This window comes from Opisthocomus hoazin, chromosome 13, assembly GCF_030867145.1.
Source record: "Opisthocomus hoazin isolate bOpiHoa1 chromosome 13, bOpiHoa1.hap1, whole genome shotgun sequence".
Classification (NCBI taxonomy): domain Eukaryota; kingdom Metazoa; phylum Chordata; class Aves; order Opisthocomiformes; family Opisthocomidae; genus Opisthocomus; species Opisthocomus hoazin.
This window is the reverse complement of record NC_134426.1, coordinates 24,742,138-24,769,461: the sequence shown is the minus strand read 5'-3', so window position 1 is coordinate 24,769,461 and position 27,324 is coordinate 24,742,138. Positions and strand designations below refer to the sequence as shown.

The 27,324-nt window shown below is 44.3% G+C and overlaps 1 protein-coding gene across 2 annotated transcripts in view; it reads left to right on the top strand.

Moving 5' to 3' along the window:
• The window catches only part of LOC104327596 (transmembrane protein 132B), a 259,693-nt gene that overhangs the window by 215,084 nt on the left and 17,285 nt on the right, over positions 1 to 27,324 (top strand). For both annotated transcript variants that reach the window (XM_075434871.1, XM_075434869.1), the window contains exon 6: positions 26,709 to 26,914. In XM_075434871.1, coding sequence (XP_075290986.1) covers positions 26,709 to 26,914 — 206 coding nt within the window. The remainder of the gene's footprint in view (positions 1 to 26,708; positions 26,915 to 27,324) is intronic.

Here is a 27,324-nt window from a genome sequence, read left to right as displayed (position 1 = left end):
ATTATTTTTCACCTTTTCATAATTTCCTGTCTAATTATAATGAAAGTAAAATTCAAACCATTCCTACCCCCTACTTTTCTAACACAAACCTTATCTTGAACTCTCCATAATGAATGTTAAAACAATAGAAGACCCAATTTTCCTAGCAGCAGCCAGCTAGGCTTTGTCTAATGTGCAGTAAAAATAGTGTAAGAGAGGCAGGAAAGGTAATAGCTGAAATAGATGGAATCTGAGGAAGGTTCTTGCCTCTTCCAGACAAAAAGCAGATGAGCGACTGAGGATCTGCTTCAACAACCCTGGGCACAGTGATCTCTGATGCCAGCACAGTAACTGCTACGAGGAACCACGGGGGCTAAAAAACAAGGGAAAGGGAGGGATACTGTGGTTCCTCAATTTAGATGATACTGAATTTTTGGGAACAACTCCTTGCTGCAGACTCGCAGCACATTCTTAGGACAGTTTACAGAAAGCAGTGCCTGCCTGGGGTTGTTAAATGCGACTATTTATGCAGGAGCTCTGAAAACAAAGCCAGAGCTTGTAAGTTCGGCAGCTGCTTCGCCATTGAAGTATGTGGATCAAGAATGTAATGTACTTGTGCATGAAGTGGAGCTAATCATATTTCTCCATCTATCATATATTTGAGTACCTATCACTGCATTACCTAAGAGCTTTATTTTGTGGTCACTTGTGCAGAAATTAGCTCACTCCAGGAGTCCAAACTCTTTCTGGAAGCAGCAGAAATACTCTTTACTTGTTTATATGATGGATTTACTTTGGTGCCAGTTGGTTTATTACACAATTCATTTTGAACTAGATCTTATTTTTTAAGTCATTTTTTTCTTCAGTGCTTCTTGAATGGTTGAAGATCGACAGCCCTGGAGGCTGAACCGCTCTGTCTTGCCCCAGAACAGGGGACAGGTCGGGGCTGCGGTGGGCAGCTGTTCAACTAGAAAGCTTTTGAAGTGCGAGTGTTTAATTTGGTGAGTCTGTCTCCCTTTCCATGCTGTCCTTTTAATCTCACCTGATTAGTGCCAGTGAGTCGGTATTGTCAGCTCCATGAAATCAGCTGTTAACAACCTCCAGCCACTGTCCGCTTCATCTCCATCCGTCTTTGGGAGCTGGGAGGTGACGGACTCTGCAGTCCATTACAAAGCCCCTGAAATAATGACTCCCCTGATGCCTGGCAGAAGCAAGAGGTTTACGGCAGTGAAGCATTCCTCAGCTGAACAGAAGGATTACTGGGGAGGTGCAGATCCTGCTTGGGGCTGAGGAGCTGAGTTACTTCTCTGCTTTACTCCAGACCTCCTCTGTGAAGCTGCCGACCTCTGTCTCGGCAGTGCCACGGGGGTGGTAAGGATACTCCTGGCCCAGTAGGATTTATTGGCAAAAAACCTGTTGAAGATTGTGCATCTTGTCTTTTGTGTCTGTGGACAGGTATGCCTAAGTTACAGCAGTCATTGAATATCATTGAGCTGCTTGCAATTCATCGAACTTTTAAATTAGAGCTTCTTACGTTTTCTAGTTATTTTGGCAAAATACCCACCCCCTTTGCCCCCATACAAAGTTCATTTTTATGAGTCATAAGAGAAAGACAGGAGGCTACGGCGGATCTCTCTACAATATGTCAACTGTTGAGTTAAGGATTTTGCTTTTTGTTGAAATATCAGAGGTTCTGACATTCAGGTCACCAGATTCTTCTAATTAGTTTTCTAGCGAGACAAAGTATGATCAGAAGAGAGTAGCATAGCCTCTTACTGCATATTACAGATTTATCTTAAAAACTGCTGTTGTTACACAGCAACAGGTTGAAATCTGTATTGTTTTATGATTATGCCAAGCTAAAACTTCGGATCTAGAATCATATTTGCACACAAAACAGCTCCATGTATAGCAATAACGATGCCAATGAGGCAATCTCACAATATCACATATTGAAGAATTAATATTCTGTACACAGTACACATTGTACAGTTTATAGCAAAATATATGTGTGTATCTTCCTGAAGCTATTTTTAAACACACACAGTCTTCAAAGCCAGCTTGAGAAAACAGTGTTTTGTCTGGGAGAGGATCCGTTAAGAGCAGACCACGCCGACATGTGCAATTACACAGATTTCGGCAGAGATGCTTATGGTGTCTTCCAAGGGACCAGCTGCTGCTTCGGAGGAGGAAAACAATTCTATGGCTTAGCATTTGGCTGCTCTGAGAGCAGAAATGCAAAGGGCATGGATCCCAGTCCTGGGAAACAATCATTAGGCTGAACTGCGATACTGCTTAGGATAAACTCTGAGTAGTTTATGCTAAGAGATGCACAGAGTAAACAGCTCAGTCCAGGCTCAACAAAAGCAAATGCCGCAATAAGTCGCTGTTGTTGGGAGAAAATGGCAAACTTCCGGAGGCTTTTTCTCCAAGTTCTGTAGGAAACGAACTCTGCTTTATAGACTTTAATGCAGCTGGCCATTTAAATATTTTAATTGCGGATGCGTGAACCTCATGGATTCTGAGGCTTTTATACCTCTTGAACTATCATTCTGGCTGGGCAAATTAATTCAGATTCCCATTGTCATCAAAACCCCGGGGGCCAAAACGTGCTTTCAGCTAAAGTCATGCAACTGTGTGAAAGGCATTGGAGTGACAGAGGTGTTCCAGAGGGCAAAATTTGCTCCATGTGCAAGCTGAAACAGCCATTAGCTGTCAGCTGCGGGAGCAGAAAAAAGTCTGTGTCTTCCGCCCTCTTCACTGATGTGATGGCTGAGAGAAGTGGGACTGGGCAGCACATGGTGCTTTCTGGATGGCATAGCATCCCACTTGAAGTAAGCAGTAGTGTTTTGGGCACCAAAACTGTGCGTTAAAATGTACGTACAGTGCTGAATCTTTCAACCCAGAAACAGGCTTGATTTCCAGAGAACTTTGTGCTGAGGCAGCTCGGCAGCGATGGGCACGCTCAGCAGCCCAACCCTTGCATTCCCCTGGCCCTGTGGGTCATGGTCGGATTTTGGCTGCAGCTTGAGTCTATGTCTTCATGGTTTAACTTAGCCACACCTGTGTTTTAGTAATGTGTTCTGAGATGCGTTCCCTTGAGATACGTAAACGGAGTTGAGGATGGAGACGGTGAGGCTGACACGCCACCATGATTTTGAAGTGCAGTTAATTTATTTGACATAAAAAGCACCTACCTTTGACAGTAACCAGCTCCCTTTCTCCTCTATGGTAGAATGCATTTTTTTTCTTGCTATGTTTGTAATTATTAATATTTTTGCATTCTCATCATACGGAATTGGAAATCAGAATGAAAACTGTTTTGATTTCTGTCATAGAAACATCAACAAGAGGAGGAATAACACGTAGCTAGGCAGATCTCTACCTTTGTACATCAGGACTGGGGTGTGCCTGGGATTTTGAGGGGAATGGGGAAAATCCAGCCTTAAAGAATAGTAGCTAAATATTGGACTAATGAATCAGACAACTCATTAAATAAGGAAGAAAGAACAAAATGAAGTTATAAATGGTATTTCTTTTGCCATTTGCATGAAGTACAGAGAATGTAAGATACGCACTGGGGTGTGGCTTTTCTCTTGTTCCAGCTGCATTATGCACTCTAGTGAGAGTGCCCGTCAGCTTCAGTGGGAACTGTGGCTTCAGGCTTAAACCAGCGGCAGGATTTAGCATTTTGGTTTGTGTTGTGGATTATTAAGGTCTGATTTATACTAATGTCACTGTACCGAAACATTCACTCCCACATCAAAGACTTCCTTTCATTGCTGGAGAGGTAGAGTTGCTTTTGTGAGTCGAGTCAGGCTATGGAGCATGGTCCTGGTATGTCTCTAAAAAAATCAAAAGTGTCAAGCAGTGATTAAAACTTTAACATTTGCATCTGTTCAATAGGAAATAGAAACTAAATCCATCACCTCTACATTTTACAGCTGCTCAGTGGGGCAGATTTGGAATTCTCTGGTGCTCGGCTGGGGAATTAAGCAGCTTTCCACTGAATTTAGTGTGAAAATGAATCACTGTTTTGTTAATATTGGGTTGTTTAATTTTACTCCTTTGATGAATTTCTCATGGGGAAAAGCATTGGAATTGCTCTGTGATTCTAGAACAAATAAGCATATTGCTTGTGTGTTTCTGTTAAAGTAGTCGGTGGTCAAACAGCTACCAGCGTTGGCACTGGCAATGCCATCTCCTCGAGTCCATGCCCTGGATTCATTCTGTTCCAGACAGCTGGTTAACACTTTTATATTACATTTGGTACAGATCCGTTCACAACTATATGGCAAAAACTTGATTTTGTTCAAAAAGTATGGCAGTTTAGATTTAAAAGCAAACATATGGTACAAAAACAGGTTCCCTCAGCAAACTGTGAGGCAGTAAAATACTGGTGCGTACAAGGACGTATATGTAGATACAGGTGGGTGTAGCAATTAGTAGATGCATGGGAGGGCATATAAACGCCCTTCTCATATATATATATATATATATATATATATAAAAAATGTGTAAAAATGGACAGACATAGTAACCGTGGTCAGTTGACACATAAAACAAAGTCTTTGCTTGGAAGAGTTTACAGCAGAGTCCGGTCCTGCTCTGACATTCTTCTGCATCTTCTTATCCTCTATGCCCACCTCTTTCTTTGCCATGGTTTTAAAATAGAGCCTCCGATAGACATGTTTACAACCTGGGTTTATTCTGTCACTCCAAAGGCAGCACAGTGAATCCCTCCAGCCCCCCGGCTTTAATCCACCACGGCCAGTGGAGCTGTGGAAAGGCTGAGCTCCACGCCGGGCGGGACAGGTTGCTGCTCTCTCCTCAGTGGTCTGAAATGGGGGGGCGACTGCTGGGTGCCTGCTCTGCTTTTTGAAATGAAAAGGTCTCCGGCCGTGACTGATGGGATCACTGGGTGACAGGTCTGGGTGGGAGATGTCCCGAGACCCAGCGTCAGGGTCTCAGCACGGGGAGGCATGGTGTGCAGAGGAGTGACTGATGCGTGGGGGTGGTTTGGCTGGGTGGGAGACAGCTTCGGAACACAACCGGTGCTTTTGGAGGTGAAATGCTCTGCTTTGGTTCATCCACTCGGAACAGGGGAAAGTCAGAGCTTGCAGGCGTGTTCTGACCAGTGAATGAGTAACACTGCAAAGATGGCAAAGCCAGGCAGATCTATGCTATATATAGATGTATGTATCCCTGTGTATAAACTCTATGTATTACAGATATTATAATGCTCACTGCTGTTCTGATTTTCCTCCCATAACAATTGTGCAAATAGCCTCATTTACTGAGTGAGAGTAAGGACTAGTCATGTGAGAAGCGTTGCCGGATGCGGCCTTCCAACACTGTAAAAATAGGTTTTAACAGCATGTAGTCAGCAGCTAACAAACTCTGCAGCTCCTGCAAAGGGAATTCCAGCCTGCTCCTGCTAGAGAGCCCCTGTTAGGGCTACGAGGGTGATGAGGGGTCTGGAGCATCTGTCCTACGAGGAGAGGCTGAGGGAGCTGGGCTTGTTCAGCCTGAAGAAGAGAAGGCTGCGAAGGGACCTTAATAAATGCTTACAAATATCTTGGGGATGGGTGTCAGGAGGACGGGGCCAGACTCTTTTCAGTGGTGCCCAGTGACAGGACAAGGGGCAATGGGCACAAACTGAAGCAGAGGAAGCTCCAGCTGACCACGAGGAAGAACTTCTTCACTCTGAGGGTGACGGAGCCCTGGCACAGGCTGCCCAGGGAGGCTGTGGAGTCTCCTTCTCTGGAGATATTCAAGACCTGCCTGGACAAGGTCCTGTGCAGCCTGCTCTGGGTGACCCTGCTTCGGCAGGGGGTTGGACTGGGTGACCCACAGAGGTCCCTTCCAACCCCACCATTCTATGATTCTGTGATATCCTATGGGCTGAGCAACACAGTCCTGCCCTGGGCTGGAGAGTAAAACCTCCTTTAAAACATGAGTGCAGGTCCAAAATCTGTCGTAAGGCAGAGGAAAGGATGTATTGTAATAAACAGGGAATAATGAGCAGAGATACGTGAACTCTTGCATGTGTGAAGAAAAGGCTGTAAAATGCGTGTATACTTTGTTGAAGAAGATTTTGGCATTTATTTGAGTTGCGTGCATTTACTATTTGTAGAGTGCTGACAATGTACTCAGCCCTGTATCAAAGTGGTGTGGACACAGTGCCCACCCTACAGATCTCACGGCTGAACAGGAGTTACACAGGGCTTGCTACAACACAGACATTCTGGGAGGTAATCCTTTATTGAGCCGCTTGTGCAAACATCCAGTGCGGCGTAGCAGTGAGGAGGGGAATGACATTCCCCAGGGAACCGAGAATGGAGATTGCCCAGCAGGACTGCCGGCAAGGGGGAGTTCTTTGTTTGATCTGCATTGTCAGAAATGAGAAGTTCCTAGCAGGAAATGCTATCTCCTATTTATATGCTTTATTTATTTGCTCTTTTCCAATTACTGCTTCTGAGGTTACTGTTTGGATTAATTCACAATTGGTCTCAGGTTTTCTTCTGAAAACATAAAAAGAAAATCCTTAAGACACACAGTTCTTCCTTAGATCTCTTACACTCAACATTATCCACTGCAGAGCAAAATTAATGTATGCCCTTCCTTATTGTTTTCCTTCTTAATTCATTTCTTTCTATAGAGGCTCAGCAAGCACCAATTTTCCAAGTGAGTTTTTAATTGCCTGAGCCCAGCGTGATTACTGTCTTCCAGTCTCATTGCCATTTGATGCCATCAGTGTTTCACAATGCAATGATTTTTTTTTTTCCCCAAAAAAACCTGAATGCTTCGTGGCCAGCTGATAACACTTGGCTGCAAAGAAACATAAAATACTGATAGCGCTGTGTGAAAGAATATAACCTTTGATTGTGAGGTCTTCCCCAGCCAAGTGCATGAAGGTGATATGAAACGGTGTCGTAAGATGGGGCACAAAGAAATTTATTATTCCCATACTAAGAGCATGGGCTGGGGAGGCGGGGAGGGAAGGAAGGAGAAAGCGGGAACGCAGTGTGCTGAGGTATTTCTCGCTGCTGGCGTGTTTGCTTTGAAAGGCCCTTTCAAGAGTGCATGTTGCCAGGGGAGATTTTCTCTCCACATCTTTTATTGCCACCCCACAAATAAAAGATTTCAATACACCAGTACTGGAAAACTGCAGACTTAAATAGTCCCTGCCACGCAGAAGCTGTAGCCTTTTAGATTTCCCCAACCTGTAGTGAGTTTAGCATGAGAGATGATCAGTATAAAATGAGAAAATCCTTCCTTGGAGTAAAGCCTTCATTGCTGTGTTTTTAAGCACGTTTTGTGCACTATAAATGCCAAACAAACATTTGCAAAATTACGGAGTGATGGTCAGGACCCGAGTACCCTAAGTGAGGACAAAGTAACGCGGAAGCAAATAAAGGGTAGAAGGGAAAGAGTGGCTGCAAGTACAGGGCTGCATTTTTCTTGGAGCAGACAGCCAGGATTGTGTCTCTCCTCCTTACAGCCTCTCCTCCTGTGCTAGCCGCCTCCTGCGGCGCTCCAGGGAGGGATGGCTGGCTGTTTGTGCAACGTAACACTGGGAGGAATCCACAGGGGTGCAGCTGCATCCTAAATAATTGCACTTAACCGTGGTGAGACGAGGAAGATCCAGCCAGCTCCAGTACAGTGGAGAACTGAGTTACTGGGAGGCTTCTCTTTTGCACTGTTTGTTTCATAAAGCAAATGCTCGCAATGTACGGATGTATTCTCTGTGGATACCATGCAACTATAACTATTGAAATTACAGCTTGTTTGTTTTTCGCAATGTTGTTGGTGAGTACAGTTGTCTAAAGTCTAGTAGACAGCCATTTGCTAAGACCTTCTGTTCTTAGCAAACTTGACAATGTGGCTTGTTTAATCGCCTTATGTTATTATTGATATTTTCATCTTGTGTAACTAATTTTACTGAGGAAAAGTGTATTCTTGCCAACTTTGATCTCCTTAATTCTTGTAAGAAAATGCCTCCAGCTTTGGCCCATTTGAAGAACGCAGATGGTTTTGTACAGAAGCGTGACTCCTTGGAGAAGGTTGCTGACATTGCATTAGTGTCCGTGGGTCAGGATGGGAAGGGATCCTATTTAGTGAGACTGCAGAGATTTTGAAGGTGGCTGCTGTTGCCTGTCTTTCAAGTAATTATTTTTCTGTCTGTCACTGGGAGTTTAGAAAGAGCTGCAGCAAGCTCAGGGGAAAGCCTGAGGTACCTGAAAATAAAGGTGATTCTAAATAAAGAAGTCTAGGATGAGATTGAAAGACAAGAAAGGAACTAAGGAAATGAACTGTCCTGAAAAGCAGGAATCTGCCGGGGCAGCTCATCCCTTCCCAATGCCCTAACTCTAGGTGCAACCTCGCCTAACCCTTCTGCTGCAGCTGCAGCCACTGTGCTGTGCTGCTCTCTGGGAAGGCAGAGGAGATACCCACTAGTGCTGTCTAACTGTCGTCAGCTGAGTCGGCCTTTTTACCTCTGAGAAATGGACCCTTTGTACCAAACCTTCTCCATGGCTTCTGAAGACTCTGGCAGTGCCTTTCAGGTACTGCAAAGTATGTGACATGCGAGCCTCAAAGTGCAGGTGTGTTTTCTAGATAGCAGCCTCTTGAGCACCACAGGAAGCCAGAAGTGTTTTTTGGTTATTCTTGTTTGAATAAAATGTTTGCTGAATAATCCCCTTGAACTCGAGTGCATAGCTAGAAATGAAGTGGACTATAGATTGGCAAGGCAGAACGTATCTGCACAAGAATGGCCCTTAATGCTAAATCAATAAGCGCAAATGGCCTGCATTGAACATGAGTTCACTGAAAACCGGTGACCTACACCAGCTGCAGAGACTGTCACATTAGGCAACGAGGAAGGCAGCAAAGTGTAGAAAAGCAGACATCTTACTACTACAAAAAAGGGCATTCTTTCAAGTTAAATCAATAGGACTACATCTGTGACCTGCATAAAACATGAGACTTTAATAGAGTTATTTCAGTAAACAGAATCTAATGCCTTTGGTAGCCACAAACTGACTTCAGAAATGCCTGCTGCAGGGGAATGTCATACTATAAGGATGAGATTATTGGCAGGCAGAAATAATTTCCTTTAAACTCATCAGCTCTCCCCTCCTTGAAAGTCTGGAGTATTTACATTGAAGGACCATGTCAGTGGTGAGAACCCTTATGTTCTTTTTCATGTTGTCCTTTAGCAAATAGAAAATAAACCGGCCATAAAGTATTGCCTGGTACCTGCCACACTGGCCAAAGAGATTTCAATGGAAAGACCCTTTTGGCTTTGTCGAAGATCGGTGCATGTACAGGAACGTGTTCTGTCTCCACCGTGTCTGCAGGCAGAGCTCCAAGCCGGGATGTTGTGAGCCTGGCTGCTCAAGCAGCGTAGGCAAGGGTCCCAGTCACATCGTGACTCTGCCCCTCTGCTGCTCAGCAGTAAAAGACATCCCCTAGCAAGACAGGAGGTTTGGGGGAGAGGTTCCAGTCACTCATCTTTTAAAGATGGCTTTGTTAATCCTTCCCTAGGTGTTGGAATTTCCTCAGGCACAGGAGGACACCCCTCCCTTGTGGCTGCGTATGCTGGATTGCTGGCTTCTGTGCAGTGCAGCAAGACCTCTTGCTTTGAGACACGGACTGTCCGGCTCTTAAACGTCTCAAAAGGGTCAGCCTAGGCACTCACCACTGACATAAATTCAGAGGATGTGGGGATCCCACTTCCTCAAGCCCCATTTGAAAGTCTTTGTGTGTGGAGAATAAAACAGACAGGGGAAGTCACATAGTTGTAAGCTCTGACAGCTTAAAGGGACAAAAGTGAAAGAAGAGCTGAAAAGAAAAAGCAGAAATAAACAGCTGAAAGGGAAGAATATGAAATTTATCAGAGAGTGAGGTGAATGGACAGAAAAAATGTATGGTTACTGGCAGCAGGCATAGTTAAAATCCCAAACAAAACTGCACTAAGCCTTCCTTTGCCACAGAAGTGGGAAATCAATGCAAGAAACTATTGGAAGATTTCAGGATGAAATAGGAAATGAAGCCACAGAGGAGGAGGTGACAGCTACCCTATCACAGTGTCCAAAGTGCATTTGCAGCACGAACATGGTAAAAAAAAAATCCATGTGATGGCAGCTGAGAAGCCAGTATTAAGAAAACGCCAAGATCAGTGAAGAAGAGAGGGAATATGAGTTGCTTAAAGAAAATAAAGGCAAAATCTAGTGAGCCTTTGCTACTGATTTTCACAGAGAGTATAAAACCACAGTATAGCACCTATTCCCCTGTGGTAGGGATGCCTGGGATACAATATCCGTTGCGCAGGACTTGTGTTCTGTTTGGGCAGAAATGTGGCACTCATAGCGCTGGATTACGTTGTCCCTGCTTAGTTCGTAAGAATAGGGTAGGGAGTTTCTCCAGAGAACAGTAATACAAAAGAAAAATTACGCATTCATTAAAAAATGAAATCTGTTCTTCACATTAACTTGTGTTTGTAACTGTAGCAAGCTAGGAGATGAAAGTAAGAGAACAACCTCGGATTTCACGTGGAAGTAGTTTCTGTATCTGTGTGTGGAATGCCTTACTGCTGGATTGCACCTCGCTGGTTGGTCATCTAGTCCCATCCCCCTGAGCGAGTCTGCTTGGGACTGGCAGTGTGACTTAAAGTCAGATAAAATCTCTGCTAAGTTTAAACTAACAAGTTTGGGTCACAGCCACGGCAAAGAATTCATCTTGGGCTGGCTGACCCGAGCCTGCAACACATGCAATACATGTAATACATGTACAACCGTAATACGTTTCTGCCAAAACCCGGGCTAACAAATGTACAGCTCAAGCAGGTACATTTGCCAGTGCCATCGAACCTGCTGTTTAATTCCATGACCTAGGTGGTTTCTATTTTGCTTTCCCTGTCTCTTCTTCTAGGGGTTTTTAACAAAGCACCATTTTTAATGACAATAAACTCAATAAATTTACTGTCTAAACACCTGTTTGCCCCAGTGTTGAGCGACTCATAACCCCGACATCATTTGACCCTCTGAATGGGGAGTGGCAACACCCCTCTCCTTCAGCCTGGCACCAGCGATACGGTCTGATGAAGCTGTCGGATGCCTTCTGTGCTGCATCAATGGCAGAGGCTTTGAATGAACCCCTATTTCCCGAGGCCCATACCAGAGGCTTTCACGGAATCTGTCTGGGTGATTAGGCAAACGTGGCATCATTAAAGAAATACAAAGAAATGCACATGGTCAAGACAAGCAACTTTTCCTGGTTTGCTCACCCTTTGTTTACACTGCTGATTGAGTATACTTCCCGTTAAGTCCATAAGGCACCTTTAGGCTTTCTGGTTAGGAAAGAGAAATCATAACTACTAGTAAAGAGCCAAATGGATTCATATGTTTTCTGTGATTCCAGGGTTTGGGATATATTTTTGTGTTGTATGTAGCTTTTACACATCATACATTTTACTTGTCTTGTGATGAAGGGAAGTCGTCTAAATTTAAGAAAAGAAAGAAACCTTTTTGTTCTGTTCATGGGTTTTTTATGTTCTTTGACTGTGGCATGTTTTTCTGTATCTACACAGCCCTAAGGGAAGATGTTAAAGAACAAACCAAAAGAGAGAAATCCAAAAGTACAACAGAAAACTTATGGCAGCACTCTGCGGTTTGTCACTTATCTTTCATGCATGAGTTGGAATGGTTATTTTTGCCCAGATGCAATGGGGGAACTGAAGAGCTTTACAGATCTGTCTTGGCATTTAGGCAGAGTTCGTACAAGTACATGCACTGCGGCTGTAGATGGGAGAAAGACTGGCAGACAGGAAAAACACTCATTTGTAGCTGGATTTCAACAGGGTCTTATTTAGTGAGAAAGAAGTTCAGTCCACCCAGGTCATGTGGGCTTTGAAAGCAAAGAGAGCAATGGGGGAGTCAGGTAGCTCTACACTGATTTTTCTGATAGTTCAATCCCTGCCTTTAACTTAAAGCCAATAGAAAACTATTGATTTTGATAGGTCACGGTTTCTGAAGAGCTCTGTGGAAAAAGGTACATTTTGTAAAATGCAAAATGTAGGCATTCATTTGACATTTCTTCTCACTGTGATTAGCAGATTTTAAAAAATAATCCTCAAAAGAGAAGAATCTGTGGTCTGGTACGTGTTTTGCAGAGCCTAGTACTCCTTAGATCTCCAGCCCCCGGCTTAATCTTTCTGCTGTGATGTCTGGGAGCTTTGGCCCTGGCAACGCTGGGCTTCTCAGTGCAGGACCACCTGCCCAAAAGCTTCTGCTGAGCCACGCACCGTGTGTCCTGAGGGCTCCTCTTCTGGTTGAGGGGTTTAATAAGCTCTGTTCCCTTCTTGGTGAAAAGAAGGATGATGACAGTGAGTTCTCTTTGTAAAATACATGGAGATGACTAGCAGAGAACCTCTAGAGAAATATAAGCCATGACTTGTGGCCAGTATGTGTCATGTGAGGCTGAACTGCGTGTTTGGGTGATAATGCGTAGGGAGAGATGTCATCCTGGGCAATGCCATTTCCTTAACACTGGCCTTTGCCCACAGCGGAAGGTGCTCAAAGGTCGAAAGCTCCAGCATGCTAATGAAAGAGGAAAAAAAGGTGGGAGGTGTTAGCAGGAGATGTCAGCGCTCCTTAGTCCATCAGGCCCTTTAGACAGAGAGCACTTATACTGTTGGTGCATGTCAACGAGAAAGCATTTCCATCTTCAGTACAACCTATTCATTAGTATCAATGCAGTAGCCAGACGTTTGTATTACAGTTGCACCAGGCATTTTCTTATTCTGCTCTGCATAGGCACTCCAGCCAAGATGTGCTGCTTTCCCCCTTGTTGGAGTTTAGATTTATTAACACAATAAAAGTGAAGCAACAGACAGCAGCCAAGCAGACTTCACCCTGCGCGTTCTCCCCAAACAGGGCTGCTCCTGCAGGATTTGTTCTGTTCCACTCCCTGCTTCTTCCTGCACCAGAGGGACAATTTGCTCCTTTCTGGTTCCAGTTGGAGAACACAAAGGCAGCTGCTACCGTAATCAGATCAGATTTTCATTCTTGTATCTTGTGAGCAATATGTAACCCCACCGTGACTCAGTGCAGCTGATGTCCCTGTGTGGGTAACACAAGGGGAGCTCTGCCCCAAGGCACCCTCTGGCTCCGTTGCCTCTGATCACACAGAGGCTGTTCAGGCTTCCTTTGGTTTTACCTTGGATTTCTCCTCCCCTGGTCTGGCAAGAAACCTTGGCTAGGAGTAGGGGGATTTGGAGGTGTGCAGCCGTCAGATACGGTGGGCTATATAGGGGCCTGTTTTCAAGGGATTCCGTCTGACTGAGGTGCAGCTTATGTATGTGTGGTGTAGTGAGTCCTTCAGATTTATATGCAGAATTTAAGCTTCTAATTTGATGCTGTGCCACAACTGAAGCATGCCATCTTCAGCACAATCTTAGATCTATTTATATACAGAAGCAAATCCAGCGCTTTGCATTAAGGGGTTAAGCTAAGTCTCATGATTGTGTCATTCTGATATTGAAGAGATATGAAATATTTTCTTGGAAAAGATCTGCTGTGTCATTCAGTCACTTCCTGGCAATTTCAAGAGCCCCGAGACGGTACACTTGAATGGAAATCTGGCCGTATTTTTGATACACTGAGACTTTTTTCCTTCCAGTGCATCCATCCTAAAGGACCTCCCTCTGTTTCCCTGAGTGACTGTCCAGGAGTATGCCCTGCAAGTCCCCGTCTGCCGGAGCACAGCTCAGCACGGGCGGTCGCCAAGGAGATGCCACAGCACAGTCCAGTGGGCAGCCCCAGAGCCAGTGCTAGCATGGCAGCTGGGACATCTGTGACGGGAGTGGAGGTGATGGCAAAGAGCAGAGCTCCCCTTTTTACCTTCACCATCTGCTCTTCTGTAGCCAAGGAACACTTTTTCTCTCACCTTCCCTGTGCTGTAGATAAAGCCCCCTGTAGTGCTGCAATACTGCCGTCATTTAAAAAGTGCTTTTTGCTATGCACAATACATGGGAATGTTGTAGTTACAATATTGTCCTTACAGGTATACACAGACCCTCCCTCTAGAAAAGTGACAACACTGGATAAAAATCAGGATCAAAATACTTTTGGGGCCCTTTTTGAGCCCATCTGTATTTTAGGGAGTACACATTTTTAAACTGTTTGTAGTACCCACCTCAGCTAGATGCTTTTTTTCTTTTGAAAAACTAAGTTTAATTTTCCACAGACCAACAAGACTCCAGGAACGGGAATTTTCATAGAAAGCACCAAATATTGTGAGTGTTGTGCTAAAATTACAAGTATTAGCAGGACTGTAGTGCATGCAGTGCAGTAGGATATGTGATCTAGTGATGTCTAGAAATTGTTTGACCATCTTGTACACGTGAGGAACTTGCACCACCTTTGTATGTACCTACATTTGATTCTTTGAATTACATCCATCTATGTTGCTTAGCTTTTTCCGTTTACTGAATAGGGAACTCTCTCCTAATGCTGATCTTCTGCGTTGTCATATACTGGGTGAATAAAACAGTCTAGGATAGTCTAGTCTCGTAAGACCAGAGGAGAAAGGTAGTTATTTTAGGTGAAGGCTCTTGACATTCTCTCCAAATAATTTTATTGAAGCACTTGGCTGAATGAATGCAGTTTGAGGGATGCTTTTGTTGGCTGTGTTTGCTGGCTGAATGTCCCTTTTTCCTTTTTTACTAATTAATGAATTATTTGTTGCTCAGAGACTAAAAACTTGCTGAGAAGACTTACAAATGTTGATGCACTAGTATCTAGGCATAGGACCAGAGTTTTCTTTACAAAATAAAAGTGTACTGCTGTGTATTTCAAAGCTCTTTTTGGAATCTTTTTCTGGTTTTCTGTTGATCCTTTGGGATAAGGATGCTGTATCCTTTCATTACTGGGACACAATTTAAGGCTGGATCACATGTCTGACATTCATGACTTAACACATTACTCTTAATACTATGTTAAGCTCACAAGCTTTACTACTTGGCTGTCTAGTCATCTTCTGGGCTGGTGGCTTTACGGTGCTGTTGTGGTTGCCATATATTCAAATTGCATTCATAGGGGAGGGGTGCGGTTGTCCTTTGGTGGGAGAAGCAGCATATAGGGCTCCTTTCCTCTACCGAGTAGTCCAGGAGCAGCGCCAGGACATTATGCCCAGTGGCCCTGTTGTGAGCATTGCCCTATTTACTCCACAGCATTTCTGTGCAGCTGGGGAGGGCTGAGCAGCCGGTGTCCAGCCTGAGGGCTGTACACACTTTGTGTCCTTGAGCTTTTTGCACAGTGTTGTAGCATCTATGAAATACTTGTGGGAGATGAGGAAATTTGGAGCTGACTTGCATTCTCCAGGAACATCAAGAAACCAACAGGCACAGAAGAGCTGGTTAGCTTCAGCAGTTACCACTGACCTGCTGGTTTTTTTCAAGTACACGTTCTTTAGAAACCTCTATGTCCTCTGTTAAAATTTCATTGGAAAAATTGAAGGATACGCAATATATGAAATTGAATGAATATGCATGTAATTGTTTCTTTTTCTTTTAATTTCATGGAGCCTTAGATCTTAAATTTCAGTCACAGGGATTAGAGCCATAAATCATGAACACCAAGTTTACTTAGTACACAGAAGATTACTTTTAAAGCCCATTATTCTACAAAGAACTTCAGTGGAACTGAAGTATGTTGCATCTGCCTGAATATTCTCCTCTCTTACTTTTCTCAACAATGTGTAAATTATTCTGTCAGCCTATAACCTCATTTGTGTGAGTAATTCAAGTGGAAAACAAAAAGAGGGGAAAAAAACCCACCTTAGCTTATGGCTCAAACATATGTGTTAGTTTCACCTAATTAACAGTTTTTACAGAACAGGTTCAGTGTTTGCAATTAGAATTGGTGCAGGAAAGAGCCTGCACCATATGCTGGGGTTTCACCAGATGAACAGCTCTGAAGTCCTTCTGGGATACCAGCTGATGAGTATGAAGCACGTGGATGTTTACTTAAACTAACAAGTGTTGGTAATGCCTAATCTGCAGAAGTTTAAGGATCAAATACTTAAGCAAAAGCCACCTCAGACAAGCACGTACTTAGAATCTGTGCTGGCGAGAGATCCTTTATCTCAGTGCGAAGAATGAAGATGTCTGTCTCGCAATAAGCATGCCTGCCTGGGCAGGGTGTTAGCCCAGGAGAGGTACTGCATCATGGTGACAAGGCAAGTAGAAGCTATGCTGATTTGCATACTAGATTGTTTAAAAGAAACAGAAACTCATGGAGCAGCAATGGGACTGGCACAATTTCGTTTGCAAATGGACAAGGAAGCAGGAGATCCTGCTCTGAGCTCTGGTCCATGTGTTCTTGTTATCAACAAAAGTAGTGGTTGAATGAAAAGAGTGTTCCTGAAGCTTCCCCCAAACACAAACTGTGCTGAGATTTAAATGAGCTCGAACCACATGAGATAAGTTTCATGTGCACCTGCTCTTCTGCATCCTGGCAGTGGAACTGCTGTTCTACCAAGAGATAATTGCACTTTGTCCAAATAACTTGAAGTATGATGTACCAAAGAAGTTCAGCCTCTGAAAAAACACTGCCTAAAAATCTCCCTGTTCCAAGCTTGTGTCTCAGTTGGCTGTCATTGCATTACAATAGACAGTGAAGTCCTCGCATCCTTTAGAACTCCTGCTCTGAGGCCAGTAAATCAGTAGAAACTCTCTCATTCACTTCAACGAGTGTTGGATCAAAACTAAAAAATGCATGCTATATCCCCTATCAGCTACATCCCATTTTTCTTTCACACGTGAAAGCAGAGTCCCGGCTGGTTTCCCAGCCAACTGTAGCAATGTCTGTGCTCAGACCAATAGCAACACAGCCACTGCTATCTTTTAGTTACTGGTGTCAAGCATCATTTCTTCTTGTGCAGGGGAGCTGACATTCCTGATGGACCAACACTATCTAGGCCAGGTACTGTGAACAAAGGCATTCTCTTATCTTCCAAAGACACCAGCGTCGTAATGCAGCCATTGATTTGGCCCAATGAAGACGGTGGCTCTTTCTTCAGCTGTACATGGTGACGATAAATCAGTGCGGAGAGCAGAAACAGTAACTTTCAATTCCAACAGAATTCCTCAGCTTGATTTTTGTAGAAAAAGTGCAATTAAAAGCACAGCTTATTAGTAAAGGAACTTGGTACATGGAGCAGAGAACATTTTGGCAGCCACCATGTACTGCTGTTAGCTGCCTCCCAGTCACTCTCTGTGTTCAATCTACATAATCAATAAGAACGAAATGCCAGAGCATCTGCCCTTCCTAGCAGCTGCACCGCCGCCGTGGATGCACAGCAATTATTACTGAGCCTGAATTATGTCAGGCCGAGCAGCAGGCTGGAGTCTGAAAGCGCACCCACCTTCTTTGGTCCTCCCCTTTCAACCTGTGCACCCGCCAAACTTATCATCTCCAGCAGGAACGCCCCTGCATGGCATGCCGGAAAGCGAATGAGAGCAGCTGCTCTGCACCTGGGACTGAAATCCTGGCAGATCTCACGTGTTGTTTGATAATTTTGCATAGATCAACAGTTTTTGAATAGTGCACACTTCATTCAGTACAGCAGGTTTTTCAGTTCTCATTGTACATTCATGGATCATTGCACCTTTTCTAAGCTGCAGCGATTGTCTCTATTGTTAAACCGAAATGTTAATGTCTTCCATGCTGTCCTTCCCTCTAGTTCAGTGCATTTCAATGAGGGTTAAAAGGTAAAAACACTCTAAAACTTCAAATACCCTCATATCATTGCAAGCTATACCTACTTTCATCTCCCTCCTCCCCAAACATCCTGCTTCTCTTCATCAGCAGTGTTAAATAGTGACATCTACAGAGAAATGAGCAGAGGCTTCTTCAATAAAACAATAGGGTAGCACTAACTCTGCTGTGCTAATTGCTGCTGAGCTGCTATAAAATGGTCTCATGTTGTCCACGTGGAGCTCTGTGCATCTGTGTGACTGATGATCCCTTCCACCAGCCTGTCGCTCAGACCATCGTGTTTTTCTGGTCTCTTGAACACACAACACTTCAGTTTATTGTCTGCTTTTCCAAAGTTTTGCTTTCCTGGACAAAGAGTTTTCCCTTCAATCTTGCTTCCAACTCCTCATCATTACATTTCAGACCTGAGTATCAGTTACAGTCTGTATTTTGTACCACTACCATAGGTAGTCTTCAGGATAGACCCAGTCTGGCAAACATGGTTATGGATATTATTATCTGTGTCTGTAAGGTTCTCTGTGCGGCTCGTGGTAGCCATGAGCGTTGTTCTTAGGGGCCTTGAACTGGGTCTGGGTTGGGCTGAGTGCTGGAGCACTTGTGCTCCTGTTAATGCCTCGCTTTCAAAGCAAGTGGTTGTCAGATTGCCCTTCTATCTCTAAGAGAAAGTTGAAGTCCAGACCTGGGTTTTGAATCTCCCACTTTAATCCTTTAGAACAGTAAAACTGGGAAGAATGATCATTACAAAAAGGTAATTTCAAAATGGCCTGGGTTTCCCAATGGATTTGTTCGTGTGCTTTTGGAAATCTCCACCTGCCTCGCTAACTGCCTGCTGACCTCTGAAACTCTGGCCTTTGATGCTTGATCATCCTCGGCTTAATTCAGCTGGATTGACTTCAGCAGTTGTAAGATCAAGACTTTGGGTAATTCATAAAAGAGCAGGTGGATCTGAAAATAATGGACCGCAACACAGCAATATTCTTGCTGGCAGATGATGTGGCTGGCCTGTTGTTACGGGACAGATACCACAGTGATGTGGGGCTGAACAGACTTCCCTGCCCCAATCCACGTTTCCCCACACAACAACTTTAGGGATACCTCTGTTCTGTAGAAGTGTGAGGTTTTCTTCTCGATAGGTGATGCAAACTAAGACTGCTTACAAAGAGGAGCGTTAGAAATGCTTCAGGCTCATCTTGACGTATTTCAGTTTTTACATTTTTCTCCATGAAAGTTGGTGTGTGTGTGTAGGAAATTATATTTGTATTTGTAAGTGTAACTGTTAGACCGCATTGGATCCTGCAGTTTGTATACCGTTTTCGTGTAACATTATTATTCACTGATAAGATGAAAAACAAACACATATCGAACACATGGGATGGGGAATACTCGACTTAAACTCTTGCTGTTGTTTCCAAGTAGGAAACAAACCTTGGAATATATCTCGAGGGATTCCTATAGCAAACGCTTATATCTGAAACTACAGCAGCTATTCCAGAGAACAGGACTTGGAGAACTGATTTTCCAATAAAAACAAATTGATGTGAAAAGAATGTTTCAAAAATGACACTTCCAAGACTATTCTGCACATGTCTAAAATTAAAAGGGAATAAAACTTCTGTTTTCATTAGTTTCAATTTCAGCATCACATCATTTGCCACCCTTTATTCTGTATATTCTTAAGCTACCATTTGCCTCAAATTGCTAGGAGACAGTATCTGCAGACCCCAATAAATGTAATTAGCTGGGGCAGGGGGAAGCAGAACCATTGCCAGAAGAATCCCTGCTTGTGGGAGAGGCTAAAATAAACGCACTGTTCAGCCTGGCAGGCCACATGCCGTGCTTTGCTACGTACAGTGCAAGGACTGCTTTGAAAGCTGCCCCGCGCTGCTGCACGGGTGCCAGAAGCCAGGGCGATGTCTCCTCATCACGGGGTGCTCCTGCCCTCGCTGGGTCCCAGGGACAACGCAGTCCCCGTGCAGGAGCCCACACAGCCGCCCGCAGAGGGAACGCGGAGCTCTGCGAGCCGTTGCCAGCACAGGCTGAGACACGGGGCTGGCTCTGCCGCACAAAGCCCCGCAGGAGACACGGGGTGGTTCTGGGGCAGAACCTTGGCCCATTAATTTTAAATTTTAAAAGGGAAGTAAAGTCCAATGAAAATTTCTACTTTTATGTTATCACTTGACTCGTCTATAAGGGCAAATATTGTGCACTACAATGAATAGCACGTTATGACATAACATACAACTACAGCCAAAACAAGAAGTCTGACATTTTCTAGACTGACTACAATCAGGCATAATTCTGAATTTAAATAAAAGCAGCATTTCTTAGCTGAAAAGGGTTTGGGAAAACCCTTTGTTTGTGTATGGCCTCAAGACATGAGGCATATCTTTCCATCCCTTTGTTGGCTTAGCAGAGACCCCAGCAATGGCTTCAGGCAGGAGCCCGGGCAGGCACAGAGGTAAGTAGCTGTTTGAAAGAGGAAGAAAGAAGAGGATAGGAAGAAGAATAATCCTTCGTTTTGTCTTCAATTATTACCCGAACACTAAACCAGATTCCTCAGGCTGAGGAAGTCATTTCAGACTCTGCTTCTAAAGCAAACATGTAGCAATAATAAAGTACAAAATAATCCAAACCAGAAAAAACCCTGATACAGCCATGCTGTGGCCATATAAAAAGATGTAAGAGGCAGAAGAAAAACACACAGTGTAGGGGTTTGAAGTAGCTCAGCAAGTCCTTCCTAATGGGCTAACAAGACAATGTCAGGAACAGTGCTGCAGAGAAGGTGGTATAGAAGGCATTCAGGAAATACCACAAAATTACAGTTTTATGATTATTATGAGTGAGCCGTTTATGCTAGCCACCATTCACTTTAAAATCTTGTTACAATTGTTCTCTTTAAAGTCCCAGCCACAATAATGAGACTTCGCATCCCTTACACATTCACCGCAGAGCAGCACGGTGTGACCTCTTACAAACGCCCAGAATTTGCCGGTCTGTCGTTCCTACCTCTTCTTCTGCAGGAGCTCTGGCTCTGGAGGCCGGGGCTGGGGGGGGCCTGTCTGCAGGGGACTTTGGTGGCTGCTGCCAGACGGCATTCGGGGCTCTGTCTCGTTCGCTGGGCATCAGGAGCAGCATCGTCTTGGGCAGGGGTTGGAAGAAGGTTGGGTTTTGCTCTTGGAAAAAACAGGGTTACAAAGCTGAAGAAGTCTGCACATCTGTCCCATTAAACTGAAGGATTTTTAAATACCAGTAGATCTTAACACCAGGCAAGAAACTCCTCTTGTAAAGGCCAGTTCTGCTGAAGTACTGGTGAAGGCTGTTCTGAAAGCAAGTGTAGAAAGGACCTCTTTTCAAGGGTGAATATGAACTTCAAATTTAAATCATCTGGGGACCTGACTGGATAAGCAAATGGCTATAGCTCTCAGCTGAAAAGACTGTGTGTTAGACCCAGTTCTGATACACGCTGTGTGTGCCTCAGTTTCCTCTTCTACAAATGGACTGTAAAAATGCCACCATCCTTTTGGGTTTTGTGCATCAAAAATTGACAGATTAAAAGTGCCAGGGGACAGTTTGGCATTCTAATTGGTATTATTCTTCCATCCTCTTGGTCCCTGTTGCTTCATACCAAATTAAACAGAATTAATTCCCTTGGGTAGCAGTTTTTCCTTTACAATTCGTTACACATGTTCATACACAGCTGTGTGCACACACACCATTCGTGTAAGTATCAGTGAGAACTGTATGTCTGAAGGTGAAAAAACATGGACTGGGAGATAAGGTGTGGGCTGGGAAAGCCCTGCAGTGCTGCTGCTGGAGGTGCCCATGGGTGGGCTCTCCTGAAGCCACCTTGCTCTCTCCTCCCACACAAAGGAGTGCTGGGGAAGAGATGGTTGTGCCAAGCAGGCATTCGGCAGCAAGGTCTTGTTTAACCGAAGAGCTCCCGACCGGTTAACAGGCACAAGGATTGTGACTGTTTGCTGTACGTCTGTCTCATTAGGTCTCCTCACAAACTGGCCCACAAGCTGAGGATGAGGCGTGAGCTTTGGAATCAAACCCGCACGTGAAGATGGGCCATGCCGCAAGCATTGTTTGTCTTCTTGCCGGTTCACATTCCCTCCGTTTCACCTGCTCACCCAAAGGGTGTATAAACCTTTGCTGGCCTGGCCATCGGATGGTTTCCCAATTACTCTTTTGGCCTGCTAGCTGCTTTTGTACTGGGTTACTCTAAAACGAGGAGGCTGTGACAGGCTGTACAGGGCAAGTTGTGCTTTTTACAATTACTTGCAGGGATTGGAGCCAACCACCTGCTCCAAAGCCCGGAGAGGTTAACTGCAGCTCTCTTTCTGCTGACCTGCATAGCAGAGCACGTCGCCAGCCGGCCTGCCCTCCTGAATGCAGGCTGCCTCCGCCAGCAGCGTCGAGTTGTCCAGGCAGCTGACAATGGATAGCGACAGCCTGTTTCCAACAGGCTTGCTCTGCGCGTTTTAGATGAGAGGGTGGCATTCGAAGTTTTTGCTCTGTCTTCTCTCTGTGTAGTGTTTGCAGGAGGGATTTAAGAGAGTTTTTCCTCTTTGTCCCCTCAGAACCAGCAGCTCAAAAGAAATCTGTGGGTTAAGTCACTCTGCCCGTGTCGCCCTGCTGCGTCACAGCTTGCCCCGGGGCGAACCCGGGCGCTTTCTGATGTCAACAGCCATGCTCTTCCCAAACTCCAGCAGCAGGTCATACCAGTTCCCCTTCCAGCAGCATCACCAGCCACTTCTGGCAGTCGGAGTGTGACTAGGAATGTATGGAGGAGACTTAAAAGGGGAGAAAGCAAAGGGGAACGTGTGCTGTAGGCCATCGGCCAGAGCATACAGCTGGAAGCGAGTCCCCAAATCTCAGTGTGTGTTTCTCATTCTCTCTGCACTTTGGGGAGGGTCAGAGTGCTGTTAGCATTAAATCACAGCTCTCGTCTGAGACCTGGATGGAATGAATTCCTTGTCCTTGGTCTCTAGTAGATTCCAAGTGAAATAGGAGTGCTGGGCATTTTCTACACGTGCTCAAGGTTCTCGTTTCCTTCAGATGAACCAAATCTGCTTTCAAGTTAGAGCTGCCGTAAGGTGTAGTGAGTGAATCACAGAATCACAGAATCACAGCATGGTAGGGGTTGGAAGGAACCTCTGTGGGTCACCCAGTCCAACCCCCTGCCGAAGCAGGGTCACCCAGAGCAGGCTGCACAGGACCTTGTCCAGGTGGGTCTTGAATATCTCCAGAGAAGGAGCCTCCACAACCTCCCTGGGCAGCCTGTGCCAGGGCTCCGTCACCCTCAGAGGGAAGACGTTCTTCCTCATGTTCAGCTGGAGCTTCCTCTGCTTCAGTTTGTGCCCATTGCCCCTTGTCCTGTCGCTGGGCACCACTGGAAAGAGTCTGGCCCCATCCTCCTTACACCCACCCTTCAGATATTTGTAAGCATTTCTAGGGTCCCCTCTCAGCCTTCTCTTCTTCAGGCTGAACAAGCCCAGCTCCCTCAGCCTCTTCTCGTAGGAGAGATGCTCCAGTCCCCTCATCATCCTCATAGCCCTCCGCTGGACTCTCTCCCGTAGCTCCTCATCTTTCTTGAACTGGGGAGCCCAGCACTGGACGCAGCACTGCAGATGGGGCCTCCCTAGGGCAGAGCAGAGGGGGAGGAGAACCTCCCTTGACCTGCTGGCCACACTCCTCTTAATGCACCCCAGGATCCCATTGGCCTTCTTGGCAGCCAGGGCACACTGCTGGCTCATGGTTAACCTGTCATCCACCAGGACACCCAGGTCCCTCTCCACCAAGCTGCTCTCCAGCAGGTCCGCCCCAGCCTGTACTGGTGCATGGAGTTGTTCCTCCCCAGGTGCAGGACCCTGCACTTGCCCTTGTTGGATTTCATCAGGTTCCTCTCTGCCCAACTCTCCAGCCTGTCCAGGTCTCGCTGAATGGCAGCACAGCCTGCCAGTGTATCCACCACTCCTCCCAGTTTTGAGTGAAAGGTGGCAGTAGTTAAACGCGTGTGAGTATGACAGAGGCTTCCTCGGGTGAGCTGTAGTCTAGCCCGAGTGGTTACCAGTGGGCATGGTTTCACATACTTCATCATGGCATTCAGCTGGATTCAGCTGACTGCTGTGGTTTTCACCCTTATTTGCACAAACTTAATTTTCCTTTAAATTCTTTGGTTTGCTTGTACTTAATCGAATAAACCTAAATTCCAGATAGAGAACTGAAAAAACAACAATGTCTCTCTTCAAATTTTCTTATCAGGGCTGAATTATTTTCTGGAAGATACACTGAAGTGAAACATGAGCTCTGAACATACACAAGGCCACTGGGTGAAATTCTATAGCGTAGTTATATATGCTGATTTATACTTACCTCTTGGTCAGTATATAAATGACTGAATAGCTCTGTCTAGACATACAGTCTATGAAATTTGTAAGCTTAGCCTGATATTTTTACAGCTACAATTAAAGCCCATCTTTCAGTTCCCTAATTTAGCACCTTTCTTGCCTGCTGACAAGAAGACAAGAACATTTTAAGCAGCAAGAAGAGGATCTAAAATATTAGCTGCTGTCACGTCAGATATTAGTTACTCCCCTGATCCGGTCTTGATGTTTACCCCTCCCTCTTTCAGTTTTCTTAATTATTTCTGTCTTGTATTAATTCTCACAAAACTCCCTAGATGAAGGCTTTATGATTTCAAATCTCAACTGTTCATTCAATTAATGGGCTTGATTAATGTGCTTAAACTATCAAGAGACACTTGTGACACATTATGAGGGGGAAACAAAGTTTCTGAGTATGCTCCATCTCATTTGTGGCACTCCTGAGCCTGGAGTCCATTTTAAGCTCTTTATCAGATAGCTAAATTTATTTTTTTAAAAAATTCTTGTACTCATTAAGCATTTATGTGGAGGAGTATACTCTCCCCAAAGAGTGACTTAGTTTCCTTTGCCCCATCCCTCACAACCTGGCTTAGTCCCTTTGTAAAAAAGCAGTTGACTGTTGTTTCAGCACATTGATTAGGATCTGAGAAGCTGACTTGAAAATGGCAAACGTGGAAGGGCAGCACTTTTACTTTATATACGGGTATTGCATGTGGAGAGAAAAACATCAGACAGTGAGCTTTTCTAACAAGAATCTCAAGGCACTCGGCAATAGTTTTGGCAAAGCTGTTAGCTAATACTAAGCAGCACAGGAGAATGACGTAGTTGTACAGTGAGGTTATAAAAGGGACAATCTGAAAAGGGTGGCTGCGTGATCTCACTACGTGTGAAACAGCCATTTGATATGGGTCGTTGTTCGGTGGCTGTGTACCAACAGATCAGCTAGCACCATGTTTCCCCAAGCTTTCTCTTTCCATGCTTGGCTTCAGAGTTGCCATAATTTTCAATGTCGTCACAGTAATTCTGGAAATAAAACTTGTCACTGAATGACCTGCATAAAGGTTGCTTGTATTCTTTTGCTTCTGAAGTAGCTGATTCTTAGGCCAGTTGCCTGTAAATCTTAAGAACATTAGGAGAGCTATTCAGGCAAATTTTTGTTATTTAAATGTGCTCCATGTGATAGTAGGACTCAGGTACTGTCCGTCTAACAGCAATATACCATGTTAGAGCTCAACAGAAAAACGATGTTATTCCCAGATTTAAAGCAGAACAGACTCAATTTCAAAGTCAGGTGTGAGGACAGCCTTTGAGAAAATAAAAAAGGCCACTACACATTTTCTGTAATTTTTCTTGGCTCAGTAACCCCTCATTCCTGTTAATATAAGAGAAGATTTGAGGTACGTTTGCAGAGCAAAAGCAGCCTGTGTTTCAGCATATTCCCCACTGAAGTCTACACAAGTTATCTCAGTAACTCCAGTAAAGCAGGGTTTAATCACTGTCTTAGCCAGAATGCCTTCGGATCTGAGTCCCAGTGCGTTACAGGACATGACACAGAACAGTCCTGACGAGAGAACCAAGTCCATTTCAGTAACACAGCTACATCTTGTGAAGTTTTAAAACATTAAAATCACAGAACATGGACTCTGTTGGAGACTACCACCTCTCTCTCACTTCAAAGCAGAATGCAAACCTGTATATAGATACAAATGCATGTACACATGCAGGTGCATATATAATGTATATACATATATACATGTTGCACATTAATCTAAATGTGTGTGTATATATATATAATCTAAAAGTATACTCACACATGTTCATAAATATATTACAAAACTGTACCTCATGAAGAAGGAGTTCCATCTTTCCAGGGTGCAGGTCAAATGCACTGCTGCGTTGTGTTCTTTATGTAAACAGAATCTGTGCTCAGGACCTTGATTTTGTGCCAAAGGATCTCCGAGATGAAGAGGGCAGAGGAGATGTAGCGTAGAGCCCACGTGCTAGTTTTGGCAGTAACTTCATAGAATGACATAAACTATGACTACATTTTGCTAAAACAATTACTGAGAAGTTCTAAAAATTAATGCTTCTACTGCACTTCTGTTCATGAGCCATAAGGAGATCTTTGTCTTTCAGCATTACAGTGCTCAAGGAAAAAGGAAAGGATTCTGTTTTATGGTTCTGAGTCAGTCTTTTTCTTACTAACATATGGCCCCATTTTTTCCAGGTTCTTTAAGCAAGTTGTAAACATAAACTTGGAAGCACATGGAGTTTGATTCATGGAGAGTTTAATTTGCCTAGTATAAAAGATTTGCGTAGGTTATATAACATGATGAAATTATTTTTGTAGTTTGAGTAGTATCCATTGAGGAAAGCAGAACTGTTTCCCTGGGGTCCGTTTATCACTGTTTGCTACTAATTAGAAAACTGAAAATACAATATGCATGAGTCACATAATCAGTGTTGTCTTTGGACTGATGTATCATTCCTTGCGCTTCCTTAGGAACTTTTATTAATTTCCTAATTAATCTTTGTTCTTTTTTTTTTTCTTATTAAGGTTTCTGACAGATGTGACTCCATCTTCGTTAATGGCAAGGAAATGAAAAGCAAAGTGGATACTATTGTTAACTTCACTTACCAGCATTTTACCACCCAGTTAGAAGTGACGGTCTGGGTTCCACGGCTCCCGCTGCAGATAGAGATCTCTGATACAGAGCTTAGCCAGATCAAAGGCTGGAGGATACCTGTCACCACCAATAAAAGGTATGTTTACAGCATTGGCACCATCCAGATATGTGCCCAGGCTTCTGATTTTTGAACACAGCAAATTTTTAGAGTGTTTCTCAGAATCTAAACTCTCCTGCTTAAAATTAGCTTTACAGTCTGTCTTAGCCTTCATTATAACATCCAGCAATGGTATCAGTAGGCTACATTTTATCCTAATCCACATAGTTTCAAAGTCAGTGGCTTTGCCTGGAGCATTAATCAATTCCACGCAATCTCAGGAAATCGTATCACACACTCCTGTGTGCAAATCTGAGGAAAAGAACCTGCGTGTGCGACATTCAGCACTGCCAGTGCTTAGTTTCTGTCTGGAGTGCTAAATAAAATCGGGCCAGGGAGGGAGTCAGGTCACTGGGCAAAGGCAGGGGGGTTGGACTGGATCATCTCTC